The 24,433-nt window shown below is 40.4% G+C and overlaps 1 protein-coding gene across 3 annotated transcripts in view; it reads right to left on the reverse strand.

Annotated features, from left to right (window-relative positions):
• Dnajc13 (DnaJ heat shock protein family (Hsp40) member C13) overlaps nucleotides 1-24,433 on the reverse strand; it is a 117,524-nt gene that overhangs the window by 18,180 nt on the left and 74,911 nt on the right. For all 3 annotated transcript variants that reach the window (XR_008214028.1, XM_052718879.1, XM_052718871.1), the window contains 15 exons: nucleotides 22,569-22,723; nucleotides 20,864-21,065; nucleotides 18,544-18,659; nucleotides 17,538-17,616; nucleotides 15,827-15,962; nucleotides 13,533-13,717; nucleotides 13,086-13,160; nucleotides 12,334-12,453; nucleotides 11,441-11,620; nucleotides 10,481-10,648; nucleotides 7,874-7,987; nucleotides 6,836-6,952; nucleotides 5,579-5,756; nucleotides 3,310-3,401; nucleotides 1,845-1,944 (listed from right to left, as the gene is read on the reverse strand). Coding sequence is in view for 2 of the 3 variants with exons in the window: in XM_052718879.1 (XP_052574839.1) it covers nucleotides 1,845-1,944; nucleotides 3,310-3,401; nucleotides 5,579-5,756; nucleotides 6,836-6,952; nucleotides 7,874-7,987; nucleotides 10,481-10,648; nucleotides 11,441-11,620; nucleotides 12,334-12,453; nucleotides 13,086-13,160; nucleotides 13,533-13,717; nucleotides 15,827-15,962; nucleotides 17,538-17,616; nucleotides 18,544-18,659; nucleotides 20,864-21,065; nucleotides 22,569-22,723 (2,017 nt within the window). In the remaining variant the exon portion in view is untranslated. The remainder of the gene's footprint in view (nucleotides 1-1,844; nucleotides 1,945-3,309; nucleotides 3,402-5,578; nucleotides 5,757-6,835; nucleotides 6,953-7,873; nucleotides 7,988-10,480; nucleotides 10,649-11,440; nucleotides 11,621-12,333; nucleotides 12,454-13,085; nucleotides 13,161-13,532; nucleotides 13,718-15,826; nucleotides 15,963-17,537; nucleotides 17,617-18,543; nucleotides 18,660-20,863; nucleotides 21,066-22,568; nucleotides 22,724-24,433) is intronic.

Consider the following 24,433-nt stretch of genomic DNA (forward strand, 5'->3'; position numbering starts at 1 on the left):
GGAGGAAGAACAACTGTAAACTGGTGTTGCACTCCCCAGGCACAGCCTTTTTTTTTCTCCTCGGCCAGGCTGTATGTATCTAAGTACACTGAACTAACAAACTTTGCTCCTTCAGAGCCAAGTGGGAATGACAGACAAGAGGCTAAAGGAATGAAGAGTTGATAGAGAGGAAAGAGGCTGACAAGCACTGGGCTGAGACTAAAACGATAATAACAGTGCTCCTTAGAAAATAAGAGTCGGTGAGAATATCTAAATGTTGCTATTTTACTTATAAGAGTAAAGTATTGAGCCAGGCAGTGGTGGCGCACTCCTTTAATCCCAGCACTCGGGAAGCAGAGGCAGGCAGATCTCTGTGAGTTCGAGGCCAGCCTGGGCTACAGAGCGAGTTCCAGGAAAGGCGTAAAGCTACACAGAGAAACCCTGTCTCGAAAAACCAAAAAAGAAAAAAAAAAAAGAAAGAAAGAAAGAAAAAAGTAAAGTGTTGGGTATACTATGTAAGTGAAGCAGTAATAAATTAATACTTTATCTTTTTAAAGGTTATTTATGTGTATCAATGTTTTGCCTACAAGGATATCTGTGTACTACATTTGTGCCTGGTGCCCAGAGGTCAGAAGAGAGCATCTGAAACTGGAGTTGTGAGTTGTGAGCTGCCACGTGAGTGCTGGGATCTGAACCTGGGTCCTCTGCAAGAGCAGCCAGCGCTCTGAACTGCTGAGCCATATCTCTAGCTCCTAAATTTACATTTTGAAACTACAATTTATGTCATGTTTTACTTTACCAACCAGTTTGGTTTTGCATTAAGTCTTACAAAGCTTGAAAAAGAAAAGGAAAAGCAACCTAAGCTTGTAGCTCTGACAACAATAATCTACAAAATGGCTTCTTAAGGTTGCCATTTTATTCTTTTTCTTTTCTTTTTCTTTCTTTTTTTTTTTTTTTTAGATAGGATTTGACAATGTAACCTTGGATGGCGTGGAACTCACAGAGATCCATCTGCTTCCAACTCCTGAGTGCTGCTATTTTAAATAGCTATTCCAAGTTTGTTATTTATTCAAAAGAAAACACTATTCAAGAAAAAGGCAACTCTACTTAATTAGATATGAAGAAACAACAAACAATAAAAGATAAGTAAAGAGGGCCCTAACTTTCAAGACTGCAGAGAGGTAGAATTAAGGTCCATACAACATTCAGAAGTTAGCAAAGTTGACTAGGAATCTGTTTTGTGACTGAAGCTACACTACAACTGGCTGAAACCTCAATGACCTTCCTCCCACAAAACAATCTTAAGGCAAGAAGCAGCACAGTGACCACCTATTACAGTGGACAACTGTACTGCTTTCAAAGAAGCGGCATCACCACAGGCTGCATTCAGAATCAGGCTGCCGCATTCCACAATCACCTTGGTGGTAGTATCACCATGGGTATCAAATCAGTAAAAGATAAAGGGCACAGGACTAAGTGCAATCACTACTACCATAAGCATAGTATCCCAGACGTAATATCCAAGTCATAGTACTCAAGATCTTTTCATTATAATACATCATGGAATACCAGTACATTTTAGTTACTCATACCAAGACTATGTTCAACAAACTGACATTTCCAGGTATTTTCCTTTGGTTTTAGACTTGTCTCACTCCCCAACTTTCTACTTTTATATGGGAGACAACATAATTTCATTCATTTATACAAATAATTAGAAAAACAAATCTAATATGGTGAGTACTACTTTAAATATTCTAAAACTCAATGAGTGACACATCTCAACTTTTGTATCAACTGTGATCTGCTGCCCTTATGAGCTATTATGCTGCGGTTTCCAAAATTCCATCTGTGCATATACCTACTTGATGGCAATGAATGTAGAAGAGCCAACAAATTGGACAAAACCATGGATTCTGCAATATTATTGACACAGTCTTGGTTGGATGTCACTATATTCACAACCTGAAAATTAATCAACAGGGTATTAAATAATTTTGATCCTAAATTAAATGAAGTGATGGTTTTATAAAGTGACAGAAATGTTTGGAGGACAAAACAATTTTGAGAAGAGTTAATTTCAAAAGATTGGCTATTATTAATTTGATTGTTTGAGAAACCTTCTGTCGGACATAGAATTCCTTCCAGAGCTGTGGTCACTGATGAGGGGGTGGTTAGGGAGGGCTGGTCTTCACCATGGCTTTCTCTTGCTTTAGGAGAAGTAAATGTCCTTAGCAGCTAACACAACAGACTGCTCTAGCCTCCATTATAAAGAAATTGGTGCATTTTTCTCTCAAAGAAAAGCTGCTTCAAGTCTAGCCATTGTTGTATACAGCAAAAGACTGATGCCACTTGAACCAGGTTCAGCATTCCAGAGCACTGTATTCTAGATCTAATAATGTTTGGTTAAAAAGTTACAAGATTTCTGAAGGAAGTAAATAGTAAAACGTGTTTTCCAATGCAAAGAACATGCTTGTTAATGCTTTCTGATGAACTTAACGACTACTATTCTATTAAGAATATGATAAACCGAAAGGTACTCTTAGGACACATTACACAGTGTTTTTTAAAAAGCTATTTCTGTACCTGCTCCTGCAAGGTTGACAGTGGTGTTTTCGGTACTAAACCATGTGCTGTAATGACAGGGTCATCTGAGGATGACTGCAAGCCCTTACTCTGAGGTGCCTAGACACACACGACCAGGATCGGGGCTTCCTGACTCTGTCAACAGCTGCAGCCAAAACAGCATCCTGAGGGACTAATAGTGTCATTCTTTTTGGGAAAGGGCCTCCAACTTCTCTGGGACCCTTACCACCCGAGGGCTTGTGAAACTCCTCCCATAACTCTTCACCAAGGGTTCTGCAAGCCTTGCCAAACGGTTATTTCTGTGCTAGGTCTACAAGGAGAGGGAGGAACTGAGAGCAAAGGGGTGAGGTTGATCCTCAGGGGGTGTCCTGGTCATAATCTCTTTCTGTGGGCACCAAGACAGGGAACTGCCTTCTCCTCTTGCTGATCTGTGGCTACTAAACTTTCCAGTAAAGCCTGGTCCCTAACACACTCCACATGGCACTCTACAATATACTCAGGCCCTGAAGCATGCCAACAACCACAGACAGAACCACCCTGAATGATAGTGTCCAGCATTTGCTCTGTAGAGTTACATTCATAATTACATTAGTTCAATTTCAAAAATACATGAATTTGACCTAATAGACGAAATGAATATAGCATACAGACTTTCATCAACTTTAGAAAATGATTAATCAATTCTCAAAGCACTGACAGTAAGTGGGAGGAGACACAGCATTCCTTAGTACAAAACAGTTTTACCTCTAGAGCCAGTTGCTGCACGTGACCAGCTCCATGGACTCGGAGCAGAGAAAATATTAACTTAAAGTGCCCAGTGCATTCACATTCAGAACCTAGGGAATGAGAACAAAGAGTCATTTTATTTACAAGAGACACAATTTAGGCCTTTGGAAAACACACTCTTATTTGCTGTGAAGCCTATCTCTGAACTCTGAGGAATGTCTGGAAGCAGTATAGGGTGTTAAGTGGCAAAGAACAGAGTATTAGAATTTCTTTGGTTTGCTTACATGCCTACCTCTAGTTCCAGGCTAAAAACAAGAAAAATTTCAAATAATCAGTATAAACACAGCTCAAAAATTTTAAATAGAGGAGGGTAATTTTACTTATTACTTCTACCAGTAGTCTCCAACCTACAGCCCAAACACTGCATGAATCTCAGGACACATATGAACATAGCCCAATACAAGGTAAGCTGACTCAAAGCGTTGTGGGGTTTTGTTGTTGGTTTGGGGTGGTGATGGTGGTAGCTCAATTATCCATTGTCATGCACGAACTTTATAGATGATAATGCTTTGTAATGTTGAAAGACTGGACAGTTGTGTCTAGACTTTAGGATTACTCACTCAATGTAATTCTATCTATTTGGGAGAATCTGGTATCATTTAGCCTTTAATTAAAACTGGGACAGAACTCTGCCGCTTGAAGACAATATCACAAACAATTTGACATGCACACACCAGGGATTCTTCATAACAGAACAATGTTTCCATTCCTACCCACTTCAGTCCCAATTCCATACATCTGTTAGCACTCTTGTTAATCAAGCAAAATACAGAACAGAGCGTTTTGTTCAGCACACAATTTCTTCTGCTACACAACCATAAAAGAGTACAATCCATAATTTCTTGAGGTCCTAGATGCCTTTATCCCCTATAGTCTGAAAACATTCAATAGGCTACTTTAAAAAAAAAATTTATTAATTTTACATGCATTGGTGTTTTGCCTGCATGTATGTCTGTGTGAGGGTGTCAGGTGCCCTGGAGCTGGAGTTACAGACAGTTGTTGAGGTGCCATGTGGATGCCAGGAATTGAACCCGGGTCCTCTGGAAAAGCAGTCAGTGCTCTTAACCACTGAGCCATCTCTGCAGCCCTTTCAATAGGCTACTTTTAAATTCAGTTTCACACCACTTCTTAATAGGTAAGAACCGTCACAACTAAGCAATGGAATGCTGAAGAGCATGGAGGGCACACAGACCTCACAGAACTTCAGGGGTAGAATCAAAGCTAAGTTCCCATGCAGGCCTGCCTTGGTTCTTTACTAGTTGCAAACCACAGACTTCCTGCGTTGAAGCTTCACTGTGCCTCGAAACACCTGTAAAAATTATGATGACAACCCCAAACAATACAGAATGATGTTCTCTTTGGGTTTTAAGAGTCTTTAGCAACATCTCAATGTACCTTGTGAATGAATAATTTTCCTCATATTGCTACTGGTTATGTGAACAAAATTTTGGCAAATGCCAAAAAGCTAAAAATTTTAATAGCACTTCAGTATTCATTGAAGAGGGTAAATAAATATCTTAAAGAAATTTAAACTGGGGATCCAGCATCCTCACACAGACATACATGCAGGCAAAACACCAATGTATATAAAAAGAATAAATAATTTAAAAAAGGAAGAAAGGAATTGAAATTTGTGAATTTGTGCTTTTGGAGTCTCCCTCTGCTGGCGTAAGCTAGAAATGAAGGCCATGCGAGGGTAACTTCATCTTACTTGCACTATACCTACCTAGACCACCCGGGCAGCTAGGACGGCCATCTGGGAGTGTTTGAATGTCCTTTGCAAGACATTTAAGAGAAGAGCTCTCACCCGTTTTAGTATTTCAATTTTTACATACCAAAAACTTTGGAAAATTTTCAAAAAATATGAGTGTCTACATGCAAATAATACTGTGTTGAGGACAAAAGAGGCAAAATTTAGATCATCTAATAAATCCAAGCATGTAAACACAATATGGTAATTTATACCAGTAATGTAGAAATTCACTCTAACAAATGGTGCTATTTCAGTTTATTTTTTTCTTAAATATGAATTATTTTAAACACAGTACCTCGACCTCTCTCCTAGCCTTAGGAGATCTTTGGAGTCAACTCCCTTTATTATGATGTCAATGTAGCACAAGAGTCAAGTGTGATTCTTCCCTGAGTCTCCACAGTAAAACTGAGTGTTCTGGAACCCCCTGGCTGCTCTGCTAGAAGGGTGCTGTGAATCAAGGGCACAACCACACACCTGGGTTGTACTTGATGACATTTCTCAGAGCCTCCAGAGCCATTTCCACTCTCGGTAAGCGGTCCCCATGCTGCTCTGACTCCACTTTTGCAGTATGTGTGATGGCCATGAACGTGTGGAGGTACTGGGCCTGAGAGCCGATGTAATCCAAGAGACTCGCAGCAAACTCTTTTGGAACCTAAGCCAAGCACACAAATATGTGAATGTGTGTGCCACTGTAATAACCTCTCCTGAAGACTCTACAGCAAAAGAAAACCTCCAGAATCTGAATGGATGTGACAAACTGTGACTACAAATGAACACAGCTATGCATAAAGGAGCGAGAAAATCAAACCAATCAAATTCACTACACTGTCTGAGGTCTTACACACTTTCACCAGTATCTTGGTAACATTTTACGATCAGGATATTTGTCCCCTTTACCAATCTAAATAAGAGCATATGTGATTTTTTGTAATTAAATTGCATTTTTATAATACAAAAATTACACAGTTACAACAGAAATTCAGAGGCTAGCTTCCCAATGGTCTTTTCTAATCATTTAATTCATTTTGTTGACTAGCTAAACATATTATCCTGTGAATAATAATATGCACTATAATTTGGTAAATTCCTATTTCAGGAGCAAATTCTAAAACAAAGCATTACTTTTCACCCAGCTTGGTGGTAAATGTCTGTAATCTTAGTTACTTGGGAGGCTGAGGCAAGAGAAGTTTGAGTATGTGGGCACACATCCATGCACATACACAATATGCTTCACTTCTCTCTTTATAAGCCACTCAACTACAAAATTTTTGCCTTTCCCCCAAAGCCGCAAATAAAAGGGACAGCTAAGAAACAAGGAGTTGTTTTATGAGCTTTATGAAACTCAATTCTTCAACAATCTAGAGCAATGGTTCTCAACCTTCCCAACACTGCAACCCTTTAATACAGATCCTCATGTTGTGGGGACCCCAACCATAAAATTATTTCATAGCTACTCCTTAACTGTAACTTTGTTACTGCTATGAATTGTAATGCAAACATCTGATAGGCAACTCCTATGAAAGGGTTGTTTGACCCCCCCAAGGGGTCACGACCCACAGGTTGAGAAACACTGACGTAGATGAAGAGGCCCATACTTAGCCAGGACAACTTATAATGAACTCAGCAAACAAAGAAGTATTAATTTCAATTTGTACAACTTGAGTAAGTCAGTAGTAGTCCTCAGTAAGTATCATCAAAGGCATCAAATAAAATTCAAAGGCAAGCACTGACCTCTAGCTGGAAAGTTGGGACTTCATTATATACTCTAACAAAAATCTCGCCCACAATCAGTTCTTTGGCATGGTCACTGTAGACAAATTCTGCCCCATAAGTTTTGTCACAATCACCCTTTAAAAAAAGAAAAAGACGATTAGATGTAAGAATTTAATGTCCAGTTTGTAAATCTACCCTGTTTTGTTTAACAATGCACTGAACACTTCCGAGAGGGCACACGTGGTGTGACGTGTGTGGAATAGGCACAGTGACAGCAGAGCGTTTTACTTCTGCTAAGACTATTAGGACTCATTTTGAAGTCTCAGAAGGTCACTGGAGTGAGTCAAGAATTAGAGCTGGCAATATAAAGCAGGTCATGACACTGCTCCTCTCACCCCTCTAGTGGACATTTAGCTTGGCCATGCTATGGGGTGGTGGTAGAGTTGGCTGAGAAATGAGCACATTTGGACTGGGAGTTACAAGAATATATTGAATTAAAGTGCCCAATTCTCCCGGTGCATTAACAGCTTCTCCACTAGAAGGTGGTGGGTAAGAGGAAATGTCAGTTTTGATAATGGAAGCTTTGACTGACAGGAACAGCAGTTTGTGAGCAACACTCTGGGGGCATGAAAATGATTAAACATGCTAGCTGCATGGAAGTAGTAACAATAAGAAAACCCTAAGACAGGATTTTCAAGATGTTTTTATTATTTTTAATTACGTGTGTGCCTGTCTGTGGGTTTGTACAGGTGAGTGAGGTGCCTTAGGAGGCAGATGTGACAGACGCACCAGTGCTGGAGTTACAGGAGTTAGGAGCTGGTCTAAGGGGTTGGGAATAAAACTCAGATCCTCTGGAAGAGCGCTGTGTACTCCTAACTGCTGAGCCATCTCTCTAACACCCTAAAGTGCTATTTTATACAACACCAGGCTATCCTTAAAATGCGCCAATGACAAGGTAGACAAAAGCTGTTGGTTTAATTGGTAAACAGCACATTTTGCTTCAAGACAGATTCCATCAGAATAAGCCACCTAAGAGCACATAAGACATTAACACACCTTTTTAATCATATTTTCTTGTTGTGACTCAAGAAATTCAAGCAGTTCTGCCCTTGTAGAGTTGTTCCACATCAAGTAAGGGCTCTCTGTATTGCTGTTAAGCATCTTCAGAATCTAGGGAGACAATATTCCTGTTAGGTGATACTCAGGGAGCCTTGACTGAGAAGCTTGCTGATGCCCTCTCTGCGGGGCATTTACCCACCAACCCCACAGCTCCCCAGAGTTTTCTTGAGTGCGAGCAGCAGGAAATATTAGATAGAAGGATTTAGATTGTGGAGATAAACAGATAGAAAATAAAGGATCCTGGAACCTATTCCATCGGGCCCTGACTGGCTCTGCCCCAGGGTATTTATAGAGATGCCAAGGGGTGGAGCAAAAGACCTCCCCCCAGCACAGCCAAGTGCAGACCATCTCAGACACCTTCACTCAGGCCCGTGGTCCTAATCATCCTCTCTATGTGGACCTGCTGGGTAAAGCCACGAGGAACCTGAAAATGGGCTCCCACAGCCCTCCATCTTGCTGTACAGGAAAACCAAGGCTACAACAGCTGACATTATTTGTCATAGGTCTTACATCAGTAAATGTGAGACTGGGGTGAAATCTGAGCCTGATTTCAGTCAAGTCCTCAATCTTCGCTCTGCTCTGTGAAAACCCAGTACCCTAAGTATCTAGTTAGCAGTAAGTGTTTCTAAATAAACCTCATACTTTCTTCACATACATATGCTTGAAACAAAATCTGTATCTTTATGAAGCACACTCCCACTAAGGAAAATGGGGGTGGGTGGGCACAGCTTGGATTTCCTGTCCATGCCCTGACTCAGGTTGCACCTGGGGAGTTCTGCAGGCAGATGATGCTTCCGTTTGGCTCTCTTCAATTGCAAGTGTAAACACATATTCCACACCTCAAGTGTTTGAATGAAAAAAGTTTCCATTTCTCATTTCCAGAGCTCTAGGCCAGGAAGAAAGTAAAGCATGTGTGGTAACTGAATGAGAATGGCCCCATAGGCTCATATATTCGAATGTCTGGTTCCCAGCTGGTGGAACTGTTTGGGAAGGATTAGGAGGTGTGGTCTTGTGGAGAAGGTGTGTCACTGAGGGTGGGTTTGAGGTTTCAAAAGTGCACACTAGGCCCAGCCTCACCTTCTCTCTGCCTCTGCCTTCAGATAAGGAGGTAAGCTCTCAGTGACTTCTTCAGTGCCTTGCTGGACTGAAACCACACTCCCTGCCATGGTGGTGATGGACTAACCCTCTGAGAGTATAAGCAAGTCCCAATTAAATTTTTTTTTTTTAAAGTTGTCTGGGCCATGCTACCTTTATTTCTATTACAGCAATAGAAAAGTAACTGAGACATCATGTAAGTTTCATCATCTACAAAGCTATCCAAGCCTTGCCTTCAAAGGTTGTAAGACTACTCAAGAAAAATAATAAGAAACATCCTCACACTGAGAACCAGATGGTTTAAAATAAGATTTCATTAAATACAGATAGATATTATGGAAAGACTTGATTTTAAAATAAAAAAAATTTAAGGCTGCAGAAGGTAACCCTTAAATTTCTGGTATTTCTGTAGAGGATGTCTGTAGTCAACAAAAAGCATCAAACTAGAGAGCAGAAGACCCAGGGGACAAAACAGCTGACTCCTCCTTAGGGGAAGTGAAATGCCCATACTAGAGCACCCTAAGCACATACAAACGATCAAGCAAGCGAGGGCTCAGACTCTAAAAGTACCTGGAACTTTAGAAGCCTGAGGACTTTTTCCTCATGAAAGTAAAAGATGACAGAAATGAAGAAGGGAGGGAAAAAGAGGAAAAAAAAGGACCTCCATTCTACCACTCAAGGATGACCACAGCTAATATCCGGTGCAGATCCAATAATCCACTGGTTTTCTAACACCAAACATGGGGTCTAACGTGTTCATTTAAAATCTCTGTTGTTTGAGACAAGTCTCATTCTGTAGCAAGGCTGGCCTCGACTTCGTGTAATCTTCTGCATGAACAACCTACGTGCTGCATTACAGCCTTGTAATGTCCCGAGGCCACTCTTACCCAAAGCACTTGGCCCAACGCTTACCTAGTGCAGCTTTACAGTTTAATTCCTTATTGCTATTTTCCTAGACTGCTTCTCAATGACCCTTACCAAAAAGGACACACGTTATGACGGCACTGAAGTAGTACTTATTCACCATGAACTGATGTAAATGTATGAATGAGGGGGTGTGAGCTGCATGGATTTATTTTCAGCATTTCAACCTTGACCAAGAATAAACTATGACTTCTAACAAATGTCTAAACAAACTTGGTCCCTGACTGGAGAAATCACTGCAAATTCATTCTCTTGTCCTAGCCCTTTGTGATTCAATGTTGGTAAGAATAATGGTGGGCTCTGTTGCTGAGAAACATGAAGCTAATTCTCTGTCCCAGGGGTCAGACTCTAAGGTCTGTTGTCACTGCTATAAACCTAGAGTACACTCAAGTTTCTTGCCTGAGAGAACAAGCAAGTGAATATTCGATTCTCAGGTTTCTCAGAGCAATCGGGATTATCCTGTTCCTTTAGTACTTAAAAGATTTTGCACTGTTCACAAACTCGGCTTAGTGCTGTAGTTCATACCTCAGTAGCACTAGCCACAGCAAGCTTTCTAGCAATGTAGGGTGTCAGCAGGCCAGCCAAACTCTTCCTTACGGTTGGATTTTCTGGTGTTGCTTGGTCATCAGGCAAATACCCACCAAGGCGACTCAGGGCATGAACACTGAGTTTGGCAAGACTGTTGGCCACTTCCTGTTATAAAAAACAAACAAACAAACATAACCCAACAAGACATTAAAGTAGGTATGTTTCCTTACATAAGTGACAAAATTAGCTTTATGGTGTCAATACTGTATAGAAACATTTTAATGATGGGCAAGGAAACAGCTGGCACAGGTGTACCAACATCAGCACTACTGAACCTATACATTCAAGATTTATTTTGTTTTTAAATAGGGAAACCCCTTAGTACCGACAAGTTCATCTATACCCAATGCAGTGTCTTACAGAATCACCTGGAAGTGGAGTGAAGAGGAAGAGACAGGAAGGAGAACTAACTGCTAGATGCACATGCTGGGAATATGAACAATGAATGACAACAAATATGAACCAAGAGATAGAAAACAAAAACTATAAAAATCAGACAAGTACGCTGGGAGAGCTAGTCCCAAGAGCCTGATATGTTATTTTATTTCCCTATTATATAATTCTGAAATCATAAAGTTGACTGAGTAACTAAGAAAATATTACATGATTTCTGTTCCTTCAATTCCCTTGCCTTAAATCCTTCCAGCATAAATGGTTAAAATCAAAAGTGGTTGCGCATAGTAGTGCCAGCTACAATCCCTGCACTGGAGAGCTGGGAGACAGGAAGATGGTCTGGGCTATGAAGTGATTTTGGTGTCACTCTGGGTTACATTTAAAGAACATCTGCCAGCATCAGGAGCAGTCAACAGCTGTCTTGAAGCACAGCATCTCTGAATGGCTCAAGCTTTGCTTCTCAATGGTTTACTAAAAGTCTACATGGATTTGGGTTGAAGTTACCTGCTGGTTTGTTTCTTCGTTTTTCTGAATGCCACTCTCTTCCAATGTATAGTCATAGTTAAACAGATAACCAAGCAGATGCCACAAAATTCCAGCCTGAAATAGATGTGTCTGCAACCAGAAGTCCACAGCGAAGGAACTGACACATTCCACTGCAAGGGAAGCCACCCGTGGGATACTCTGCAAGGAACAGAACAGAACTGATTTGCAGAGTGAAAACCACTGCCAAGGGAAACCAGCTATGAACACATGCCAGCTTAGCTATCTTTTTGTACAAAATATCTTCCAGTGTGCAGACTCAGAGAATCAGCAGCTTTCTCAACTTTCCTCTAAATGCAATAAGGAATAGCACCACTGCTAATACAATTACACCAACATCCTTGTTCCTACTAAACCCACTGAAGGCATCAAGCAGAAACAGCTGAGGAACTCTGATCAGGTTCCCAAGATCAGCACCTCCATCCTATCTATTCAACACAACTAAGTCTCTTCCCAGTCAGTCATACCATCTTCAGAACCGGCTTCTTCTGGCAGTTCCAGGTTGGGAGGAATCAGCATGTTCTTGGGTCTCGGAAGCCCTCACAGTGATCTGTGACTGCATCACAGGTTTTACCAGGTCCTGCCCTTTTACTAGATTTTAGTCTCATCTTCTCTCTTTCCTGCCTTAGAAATTGAGAGTCACTTCTAGCTATGTCACTACAGTCTTACTTTTTGTGGGCCAGAATAAGAATAAACCCATCATTTACAGCAATGTTTCTAGGAGAATACTTAAAAGATACAAGTACTTGACTTAGGAATAATTTTGGATAAATGATAGCTGTAAACCAAACATTTGCTATTTGAAAAGAAAACCCACACTGACTGTACCCAGAGAGGACAGGTGTGAGCTATACCTTGCCAAAATACAGCACCCGGCAGAGGTCCTTGATGATGCCAGGCATTTCTGTGATCTTCTCCCGGCACTCTTCAAACTGTGCAGCCACACTATAGCATCTGCTTATGTGTCCACACACCTACAGACAGCACAGGAGACAGAAGCAATCACACACTGAACAGATGTGTGAGCGATACTTAATGTTATACAGGATGCTCCAAAATTAAACAGGACATTTTGATTAAATTAGGAGAAATCTTAAGATTTCTTATAGATGCAAAGGCCAGCATACCATGGACAAACATATCATAGCCTGGTTTTGTGCCATCACTGAGCTAAGAATAGTTTTATTTTTAAAAAAATGTGTACCTGACAGTGGTGGCACACGCCTTTAATCCCAGCACTCAGAAGGCAGAGGCAGGAGGATCTGTGTGAGTTCAAGGCCAGCCTGGTCTATAGAGCAACTTCCAGGACAGCCAGAGCTGTTACCCAAAGAAACCCCCATCTTGTAAAACTAACAAACCAACCAACAAACAAAACCAAAAAACACAAAAGTGGGGGCACAGGTTACTGCAGTGAGGACATTTAGTGGTGTTCTTACAGTGTGACCAGCAGCACCAGCCTTGCCTGCAGCCTGCTTGAGAATCACATCATCTGCCCCACTCTACGGTGAAAGACTCAGTAGTGTGGAGGGTGGAAGGCAGACCCGTGTTTTCCGGAGCACCCCAGTTGACCTCTAAACCACCCGTCTAACATAGCATTTAGCCTCACCTGCACTGACATGTCACTTAGTTTACTGGAGCGATTCAGGACAGCCACGCAGCGACTAAATGCCTCCTGTAACACCTGTCAAAGAAGTGTGCCATTAACTCTCCAATTGGACTTGAGGGGTAAAAAGCCTTTTCCAGCACAGATAAGAACACATAACCTCTTAATGTTACATCTTTGGTAACTAAACACTCAACTGACATTTGTTAAATAAACAAGTAAATAAAGGACCTCAGGGGCTCGCTGCTTTTTAAAAGCATTCCCAGAAACTATAAGCAACATTGTCTTTACCACCTCTGAACTCAGTACTCTGCTATAACAAGTGCTATCTGCAGGAATAAAGGAGAAGGAAAAACTGCACCAAATGCATTTGTACTGAGATTCTGGACGTCAAGAGCCAGTTAACGTGCCTGGGCAAGCTAAGATAAGCCTGAGGCTCGTCCCTATTACCTCTAACCCGTTCTCTCTTCTGAGCTCTTCAGCATTGAGGGCTGAGCAGTTGACTGTGTGGAAAGCCAGCTCTGCAGCCGCAGGCAACAGTGGTGACTCTTTTGAGAAAAGGAGGTCATCTGAAGTCTCCATTGTTATAGTCCTAATTAGCATGGGGTATCCTGCATATTTATAAGGCTGTAACTCTGAAATAACAGAAAGACAGTGTTAAAGTTAAACAGTTATGGTACCTCAAAAAATAAAACAGTCCACATATTAAACGGCTCCTAATTTACCTTTCCTTTTCAGTGAACTAATGTGGTGAATTACAGTACTTCCTGCTTAATTAACTGCACTTGGCATGGACACAACTGATTTTTCAGAATATCAGCCTTCTGTCATCCATGTGACCATTGTAATTTTTCACCTGATTATATTCAGCAAGACACAGCAAGTGATCCTGAAATCACACTGTCACTGAGCACACATTCCCTCTTAAGGAGTACAAGTGAGAACTGTGTGACCAGCTTCTAAGAGCAGGCTCCCCGCCCTTTCTATCTTACTATTTGTTTTAAATATTTACAAATCCCAAAATATAAACTGTTACCAGAAATACTAAGTTAAAAAAATGTATTAACTATTTACCTAGTTATGTTTTGGTAAGAACACTCAGAGGTGAGAGCTGCCCTATACAGGTATACAAAGAGAATTTTAAAGTCCAGTTCGTTTTTTTAAAAAACTATCAAATGGCCGGGCGGTGGTGGCGCACGCCTTTAATCCCAGCACTCGGGAGGCAGAGCCAGGCGGATCTCTGTGAGTTCGAGGCCAGCCTGGTCTCCAAAGCGAGTTCCAGGAAAGGCGCAAAGCTACACAGAGAAACCCTGTCTCGAAAAACCAAAAAAAAAAAAAAAAAAAAAACTATCAAATGAGGCCGATATGCAAATAATCATTCATGATACATATTTTTAATTTTTTATGTGGATGAGTTTTTTTGTCTGCATTTATATACCACTGTGCATGCCTGATGCCCTTGGAGGCCAGAAGAGGACACTGGATCCCAGGAATTTGAGTTACAGATGGTTGTGAGCTGCCATGTGGGTGCTGGAAATTGAACCTAGGTCTTGCGGATGGAAGTGCAGCCAGTGCTCTTAACCATACTGGGCCGGGTCCCCAGCCCCCTCAGCCATGATATTAAGAGCCTCTGTAATTTCACTTGAAATAAGAATACAGTGCTTTAAATTATACTCTGTTTTAAGCTGGCTTGAAAAGGAAAAAAAGTGAACATGTATGTATGTATGTACATATGTATATATGTATGTGCTTAAAAATAAATTATTAAGGGTTTTGAGTACATTTGTAACCTCATTCTTGGTTCTGGAAGCCGTTTAACTAAGATGTTTATGTACATGCTTGCTTCAAGTCATACACAAAAGTGTGTTGATTACAGCTCTCTTCAATGATCCAACTGCTAAATTCTTAGCTGCCCCCTCCAAAATCCAATCACAAGCCTCTCTCATCTTAAGCTTCCCAGACAATCCACGCTGTTCTCAAATCCTCACTACGCACTCCTCCTTCCTGCTCTCTCCACCCCATCTTACATTGTTCCCAAGCCAATACAATGATCTGCTATATTAAACCCAACAAAGAATCAAATACTTTCAACATAGCCTTAAATATTCTGGGCTCTTAACTGCTAGGACGACTACAATGGCCCTGAAACATTTGGACAACCCTGAACTCTGAAATGGCACTTCTTTCACAGAAACCCGTGTTTGTCTAACTATTCCAAAGGACATGGGGTCTTGAGAGAGACAGTATGAAATAGCAGATGTGAGATGGACAATCTTTTCAAGTTTCTTCTTCATTTTAAAACCCAAGCATGCTTGGTGTTCTCCACCTTCTGGGGCTGCTGGAGTCAGGTCAGGCAGTCTTTGACATGTCACTGAAGATCATTAAATAATCTTTAAATTCCTGATTCCATTTACTATCTTATATACCATTTAATGTGTTTGCTGCTGGATGGCTAAACACAGAACTAACCATGTAGCACCACAGAACAGAAACATCATTTGGGAAGAAACAATGAAACCTTGTTGGCAATGCAAACTACTGAAAAGCACAGCAGAGGAAAAGGCACACAGCAGGCATGGCTTGAGACCTTCCTCTGGAAGGCAGCTGCTTTCCTGAACCAGAAACTCAATTCCCAGAGTCCTTTGCAATAATAATTCCAAATCTTTTAGAAAATACTAGAGAACAAGTAACTCAGTTAGATTAGCTGTAAAATAATCTATGATCTGTCACGACAGAGGATTTACCTTCTTTATGACGGTTGAAAAGGATGCTTTGTGTTTTCAGAATCAAAATTATATTCTCTGGATCTGGCCCATCCACTATTTTTGTTGACTTGGTACATAAAAATTCATATGCTTTATTTACTTTTTCAAACATGTCCTGTATGTAACCACAGACAATTAGGTTTTAATTGGAAATTTTCTAATTAAAATTTAAAACAAAACATTATTGGTACTTGGTTATAATAATTTACCAATTTCTTTAATTATTTTACCTTCACATTAAGGAATTCATTCCAACTGTCATCTAGCTGGAATACTGTAAGAATTTGTTTTCTTACAGTACATTTGTTTTTCCTGAACAAGTATCCAAGGATTTCAATTTTACACAAGGAGAAATATTTGCATAAAAATTTAAATATGCCATAAGTATATGTAAAAACACACAGTGCTTGTGTAGCATGCATGAAGTCCTGGGTTTCAAACTCAGCACCGAAGAAGCTGGGCATAGTGGTATGTGCTTGCAACCCCAGAAGGCAGGAGTAACAGAAGTTTAAAGTCATCTTTGGCTATATGACAGCTAGAGATCAGCCTGGGATATATGAGATCCTGTCTCAAAACAAAACAAACAAACAAGAAACACAACAAAAATCCCTAAAGTCCTCATACATACCAAAGAATGACTCAATGCAGGAAGATTATTGCTAAGAACTACTGTTCATTTTATTCTTTAAAAACTTTTTTATTACATTTTCATCTATGTGTGAGGGGTCAGCTGCCGCCTCACATATGGAGATGAGCAGACAACTTGTGGGAATTAGCTCTCTTTTTTCTTCATTTTGAGTTCTGGGTTCAGTGGCAAGTACCTTCACCTGCTGATTTTATCTGTCTGAGTCCCAGTGCTACTGCTTACTGAACGCTAAGCCAAGCACTGTGCTAAATTCTATTATCTTATTTAATCTGTAAATTAGCTATTCTGGTGTGTACTAGTAGTGTCTTCATGAGGCTCCCGTAACTCGGAGACAATAAATGATTTTCTTCTAAATGAAACATCAGTCAGCAATAGCATAAGCCTCGTGTAAGGGCCAGACTCCTACCAGTTTCCCTATAACAGTCTGATGCAGTATCTTAATATCTGAAAAGTTAAGCCTAGCAATGTGATAAGTAATGCCAAACTTTCTATTTTATTTTATTTTTGAGATGAGTTTGAATTGCTAAGTTCCCAAAAACAAAGCAACAACAAAAAACTCATTAAACAACTCCCTTTAAATTAAGAACAAATCAAAAACAAGACAAAAAGCCAAACAGGCTTTTACTTTAAAAAGATGTTTACATTCACATAAGTGGCATCTTTTCAACATCAAGTCTTCCTTGTCAGAAATACATATGTTTCCAATTTCCTACATTTTCTCTTAGGATGACAAGAATTTTGGGTGCCATTAGAAAAAAACACAAACATTACTTAATCTGCATGGTGATGACATACCTTAAAAACAGTTTATATATAATTCTTATGATTGACAATTAAGAGTCAATTTTCAAACAGAAGTGGGTAAGGCTAGAGAATAAATCTGTTCTAAACATACTAGTCACAGGAGCAGCCCTTCCAGTAGACTGAGAGAAGAGCACCCACAGAGAAAGCACAGGCTGTGGCTAGAGGCCTGTTTACATTAGGTATACAGGATGAGGCAACGGAACAAAATCAAGTGAGGCCCATTCCCAAGGCGGCACATACCCTTCCTTCTGGATTCTTATCGGGATGGTACTTTTGTGCGAGTCTGAAGTAAGCTTTTCTAATCTTGCTTTCATCATGCCTGGAAGGAAAGAAACTGTTTGTGAATACAGTAAGGTACATGAAAAACTACTTGCACCATCATCTAACATGATGCTGGAATATGCTCACATCTCTATGTCAGGAACTGTATTACTGATCCTGTGTTTGGAATTGATCATGTATTAGATATCCAATTAAATCCAGTAAGATTTAAGTTAAGATTATATTTTTATGTTATCTTTATAGGTGAAGTAAAAGCTAAAAGTTCCCTAAGAAAGGTTCAACTTCTATTATAAAATTTAGTTGTTTACAATATAATTTTAGTATTATCTATTTCAAAAAATTACAAAATTGATTTGGGATTTGATAAACTAAGAAGTATGTTTTAAAAATCCAACAATTTGTCAAAAATGTCTAAAATGCCATTGCAAACTGTGTAATTTTAAGTTACTGTATCAGTATTAAGAAAACTTTACAAACATTTATTTTGTACTTTAAAAAATGCCTTTTAAGCCATTTTCCTTTACCAGGTGTAGTCACTACAAAACTCCCCAAGGATGCTCCTAATCTGCACGCAGTGTCCTGGGCATACTTCCAGCAGACCTTCCCCAAGCACAGCATACACTGTAGGAGGAAGCGGGAACCAAGTATGTGCAGGAGCACCATGTACCAGGTGAAGGCTAGGCACATTGCACACAAGAGTTCAATTGATAAAATGCAATGGTTACCAACAAGATCAATGAAACGTACTCTGGTTAGTAAATCTGTAATACGTCAAAATTGGTGACTGGCGTTCCAGATTATTCTCATGGGCCTTGTGTATCAATAAATAGGCAATAAACAAACAAACAAACAAACAAACAAATAAAAACCCTTTAAGATGGCTAGTTTAAATGTATTTTCATCTTTGATATTAATGCCTTAAGCTAAAGCAGACATCTACTACTATAATACTGAAATAACTCACAGCCCCTGGCCTGCAGGCAGATTGAGCACTTCGTAAGCATCATCTATTGACATCATAGGTGGCTTCTTTTCCACTTCCTTCTTCCAAGCGTCGAGGGAATCTTTCAGAAGCTTAACCTTAAAGAAAGAGGAGTAAAATCTGTATTCAATAAAATAAAATGATTCAAAATATAATTTTAGGTTCATACAATATTTGTGCTGTATTTATTTAAATCAGCATTTCTAGGCTATCCAATTAACAGTGCACTGAAATACAAACATCTTTACACTGTTGTCAGCCAGGTTATTAGTTACAGAACTTCCTTCTGTTTAAGCTATATTTTTATTCTTCACTAATGTATCTCTACTGTTAACTTTTAAAGAAACATTCATAAAACACAGGAAACCTCAAAATTAGTACAAGACACACTGTGCTAAGAAAGCAAGCACACTGTGGAACCTTTCTTAAGGTGACCTACATATTGTAAGTATGCTGGCACTCAAACAAATGCAAGGAACAGAGAACTCACTGGGGCTGCACAGTGAGGGGAAGACAAACAGTTAATACTTATCACATGCCTACACGTCAAAGGAGCAGACAGTTTTACACAAGTTGTCAGATTCAATGATTTTTTTTTTTTCCTTGATATAGGCCAGGCTGGCCTTGCAACCTTCCTGCCTCAGTCTTTGGAAGACAGGAAAACAGGGGTTCACTACTAAAGCTAACTCGCGCTTACAAGTTTTCTATTGTTTCATGTAGACTCCTGTCTGAAACAGTGCCAGGCTTGTTTGTCTGTATCTGGTTGCAGCAATGTGCAGAGATGGTGACGTGTGGGACCAATGGCAAATGTCTGGCACCTTTAGATGGTAAGTTCTGCTGAACAGGTACCAGACCTACTTCACTCCTTTCCATAGCCCCAAGGGCTCCGAGTCTGCTCTTCTGTATGTTAGGGAGTTATGCTTACATGAACATTCAATCTTCAGAACCTCCTTTACAGACAGCAGCTAACATTTCTTTCACCTCCATTTTAGAGATCAACCCTGAGGCTTGGGCAATCAGCCAACATTCTGAATGTACACAGACCCTGTGACAGTCAACCTAAAACTGTCTCAGATACTGAACACCTATGTCCATGAGTTTACAATCTCCCTTAGAGATGGGCACTGGCCAGGGAATGAAACTTATCTCAGTCATAAAAAAACTAAAAAATTAAGTATCTTTCAGTCTTTTTTTTTTTTTTGGTTTTTTCGAGACAGGGTTTCTCTGTGTAGTTTTGGTGCCTGTCCTGGATCTCACTGTGTAGACCAGGCTGGCCTTGAACTCACAGAGATCTGCCTGGCTCTGCCTCCCGAGTACTGGGATTAAAAGAGTGTGCCACCACCGCCCAGCTCAGTCTGAAATCTACACAAATGTATTAACTACTTAGTACATGTTGCTTAAGAAGCAGAGATTTCCTCTTTCTTCCTTTCTTTGAGACAACCTCACTATTGTTTGGGCTTGCTGCAATCTTCCAGCCTGACCCTCCCAAACAGTGGGGACTGTAGGGATACAGTACCGTGAATACCTAAAGAGGCTACTATGCTTCTTATCACAGGAAGAAAAAATCCTCAAATGTTTAGAAATTGCTTTTGCAGTTTAAGAAGGTGTTGTGTAATATTGTGATTTCACTCTGAAAATAAAGCTTGCTTTGAACCAGAAAGCAGAGCTAGCCACTAGCTCACCAAAATTAACCATAGAGGTTTGGAGGACTGTGGACAGATGGGAGACAAAGTAATAAGGCGGAGCTGAGAGAGGATCTCAGCCCTTTTGGAGGAAGGAACAGAAGAGGTAGGAAGTCATTGGTGGCTGCTCCTTTGCTTCTCTGTTCTTTCAGGTTCTTACCCTGACATCTGACTCCTGATTATTTATTAGTTTGGTAAAGAATAATTAGATAAACGCTTCATCTAGTGCCAAACATGGGTTGCCATTTGTAAGTGGAAGTTTCTGTCTGCAGCTGCTCTTGAATAACCACTTAGAGTCTTAGTATTATTTATAAATACTTGGCTGATAGCTCAGGCTTATTATTAATTAGCTCTTACAACTTAAACTAACCCATTTCTATTAATCTATGTGCTGTCACGTGGCTCGTGGCTTTACGTGTCCTCCAGCACGACTTGCTTCGTGTTTCCTGGTGACTCTTCTCACTCCCCCTTCTTCTTCCCAGCATTCTCTGTTTGGCTCTCCCCACAACGTTATCCTGTTCAGCTATTGGCCAGTCAGCTTCTTTATTAAACCAATCACAGCAACATATATTCGCACAGTGTAAAGAAATATTTCAGAAGAAGGAACAAACTGAACTTACTGGGTCTTTAATTGGCCAATCTGGAAACCGGAGTGTATCACAAAGTTGTTTGAGGTAATAAATATTACAAAATAGTTCATTTTCTAGCTGTGGATAATTGATAACTGGGATGGGACAATATTGATAAAGTGCTCTTGTATTGCTCTGCAGGCGAGGTGTGAAGTCAGCAAGATGGGCAGCAATCTTCTCTATCATGAGGCGCCTACAATCACAGAAGCTTCCGTTCAGGCATTCTGAAGGATTAGTTTACTTAAAGAGAAACATAGGTAATCATGCAAGAAAATTACATAAATCTTCAGAACTACCCAATTATAAAGCTTGATTAAATGTTATTGGGTATTTTAATCATACTGTGTAAATACTCAGGAGAAATAAACCTATATATAATACTTGATAATAAAGACCAAAGACGAACACCAATCCACTCAGTCATTCCTACTAAAAACCCAGCCATTACAAAGGCAGATGGTGTTTGCACAAATATCAGGTAGCAGGACAGCCAGGCACTAAGGCTTGCTTCTGCCCAAAGATGCTCATTACAGGGTATTAGTTTGTATCTGGCCCTAAACTAAGCAGAACTAAATGTGGTAAGAAAAATCTTTCAGAGAGAGGAACTCAAGACAATTTAAAAAGAAAAATATTATGCACAAAATCATTTCTCATTTATCTATATCCCTACATATTTTTCCAACAAAAATATGACTGACACACAGAATGTCACCATTAAATATGGTGGCCAGCATAAAACAAGCCTAAAGGTCAACCTACCCCAGAAATCCAATGATGATAAATAGGTGGCATGGAGAATCTAAAGTTGGCCTAAGAACTGAGTGACTCAAAGACCAAATATCATACAGCTAAGAGAGCTGAGGGCTTCACAGAGGCAGCCATCACCCTGGACCTATGAACATCCATGGACAGGTGAGGTGTGTAGTGTACCCTGCCATGTGTTTCTGGGTCTCACCTTTTTCTGTTTCCATAGGCTTCTCCCATGGCATGCCTTTCTTTGTAATGTCAAAATCTGTTGGCTAGGGTGTGGTTTGAAAGGAAAACAGCCCTCATGGGCCCATAGGGAGTGGCACTATTAGGAAGTATGGCTTTGTTGGAGGAAGTCTGTCACTTTGGAGGCGGGCTTTGAGGTCTCATATGCTTAAACTATGCCCAGTGTGGCACAGTCTCCTTCTGTTGCCTGCGGATCAAGATGTGGAACTCTCAGATCCTTCTCCAGCACTATGTCTGCCAGCATACTGCCATGCTTCCTGCCACGACAATAATGGACTAAACCTCTGAAACTGTAAGCTAGCCCCAATTAAATGTTTTCCTTTGTAAGTGTTGCCGTGGTCATGGTGTCTCTTCACAGCAATAAAACCTAATTAAGATAGCTGGGAAATGGTCATCAAAATTCTTGTGGGCATTTTTAGTCTGAGTCATTCTATACGGGCACAGTTTGTGGAGTACAGGCCTATTGCCAAGAATCCAGTTGTGTCTTGATTGCATTGCCAACAGGTCACACTCTTATACAAAAGCTATATTAACAGTAATTGATAAATTCCTATCAGAATAGAAGCCTCAGGCCTTGACAAAACCTATCAGTTGATGTGGAACATACAAAAACTAGTAAGAATGCTTCTTGCAATGAATGGAAATCAAGTCAGGTGATCAGCAGCAAACATTCCGAGCATAAACACAGCCAGGACTTATTCACCTCATCTCGCTGCTCCAGATTGCTTCCGGAGTGTCAAATTCACCTAGGAAAATCTCAGAAAACTTCTCAGGTTCATAATTCTCTAGGTAGCACACCATTGCTTCAGGTAGGATATGTCCAAGTATACTTCTCTGAAAAATATCCTGTCCTTTAGTCTTAAAAAAAAAATGGACAAAGTATAGTTAGAAACAACAAAATCACCTATAAAATCTTTGATAAATAAATTATTAGAGCATTTCAAGAAAGAGCACCAGGCCAAATGTGGTGAGGCACACCTTTAATCCCAGCACTCTTGGGCTGAGGAAGGTGGATTTCTATGAGTTCAAGGCCAGACAGCCAGGGTTATGTAGAGAGACCTTGCCTCAAAACAAACAAACACACAAACAAACCTGGAACAAACCACTGCTGAGCTGCAGAGGGTTAGAGGAATGCAGTGAAATGTGAAGGCAAAGGCAGAAGCAAGAGCCACTAGCCTTGCAGCAGCAGTCTTAACCTTCTCAGAGGTCACCTGCACCACACCACACAGGGCTAAGGATAATGAGCCTGTGGCCGTGAGCAACAATGATGCTAACAAGGAAGATCCATAAAGACACTTATCACCTACCTTGTCTATACCAGTCACTGCAGTTTCTACCCATACCTGCTGTTTTCAAAACCCAGTAAGTCTAGAAGTCTAGCTCCTTTGAAAATTATTCTCTCTCTCTCTCTCTCTCTCTCTCTCTCTCTCTCTCTCTCTCTCTCTCTCTCTCTCTCTCTCTCTCTCTCTCTGTGTGTGTGTGTGTCTGTCTGTCTGTCTGTCTGTGTCTCTGTGTCCTCTGCCAGGGCATGCTCATGAAGGTCAGAGAATAACTTGTAGAAATAGGCTCTCACCTTCCATCATGTAGGTCCTGGAGACTCAACTCAGACCTCCAGGTCTGGTAGCAAGCACCTTACCCGCTGAGCCATCTCACTAGTCCTTAAATCGAGATCTTAAAGAGGCTGCTCGCATGAAATGTGCATAGAACTTAAGAGGGCAGATTTCATCTAAAGTAATTACAACTAACTGGATCAAGAAGTCCAAATCTGGCTCACAATTTTACATGCCACATTTTTAAACTCATTTCTCTTAGGATTGAAATCTGGTCCTAAAGAAGGCAAATGCTTCTCTGCCTTCCACCTTGGTAAGTAACAAGTTTTACTTCTCTAGGACAGCACTAGGGATGGAATACAAATTCAAAAGCGAGATTTTCAGATATTTGCCAACAATAGTGATACATTTACTTGTTACATTGCTGGGTGAAAGTCTGCTGTTCTGCTCCCTAGCATTGTATTATTTGGGATTTACTACATAGAGAATTTTGCTATAATTATTCAAAATAGTTAGGGAGAATAATTTCTAGAATATTAGTTTTCGGAGTCTGGAGGGAGATCTGAGAGGGTAAAGTACTTTCAGCACAAGCATTAAGATCTGAATCTGGACCCCCAGAACTCACTGGAGCTGAGCGGCAGCAGGAGCTGTAACCCAGCACTGGGATGGAGGGAGATGACAGAGCTCACTGATGAGCCAGCCCAGGTGGAACATTGGGCTTCGGGTTCAGTGAGAGGTTAGACAGACATCTCAAGTTGACCTCAGGCCTCCACATAGGTACACAGGAAAGTGCGCACACACAAAACTCCCTTGCCCAGCTTTGCTTTGTTTTTTGTTTTTTGTTTTTTTTAAATCAATTACCCATATACTGATGCACAGAAGTAAAAGAGAAAGGATGCCCCCCCCCCAAAAAAAACGAATACTATATTAAGCATCACTAGAGACACTGCTTTTCCATAGTCTCACTTTCTACTCATAACCCGTGAAATGCTGCCACCACCTGTTTCCCTTCAATAGT

The sequence above is a fragment of the Peromyscus californicus genome, unplaced genomic scaffold (assembly GCF_007827085.1).
Source record: "Peromyscus californicus insignis strain IS unplaced genomic scaffold, ASM782708v3 Scaffold_11__1_contigs__length_118956290, whole genome shotgun sequence".
Lineage (NCBI taxonomy): Eukaryota > Metazoa > Chordata > Mammalia > Rodentia > Cricetidae > Peromyscus > Peromyscus californicus.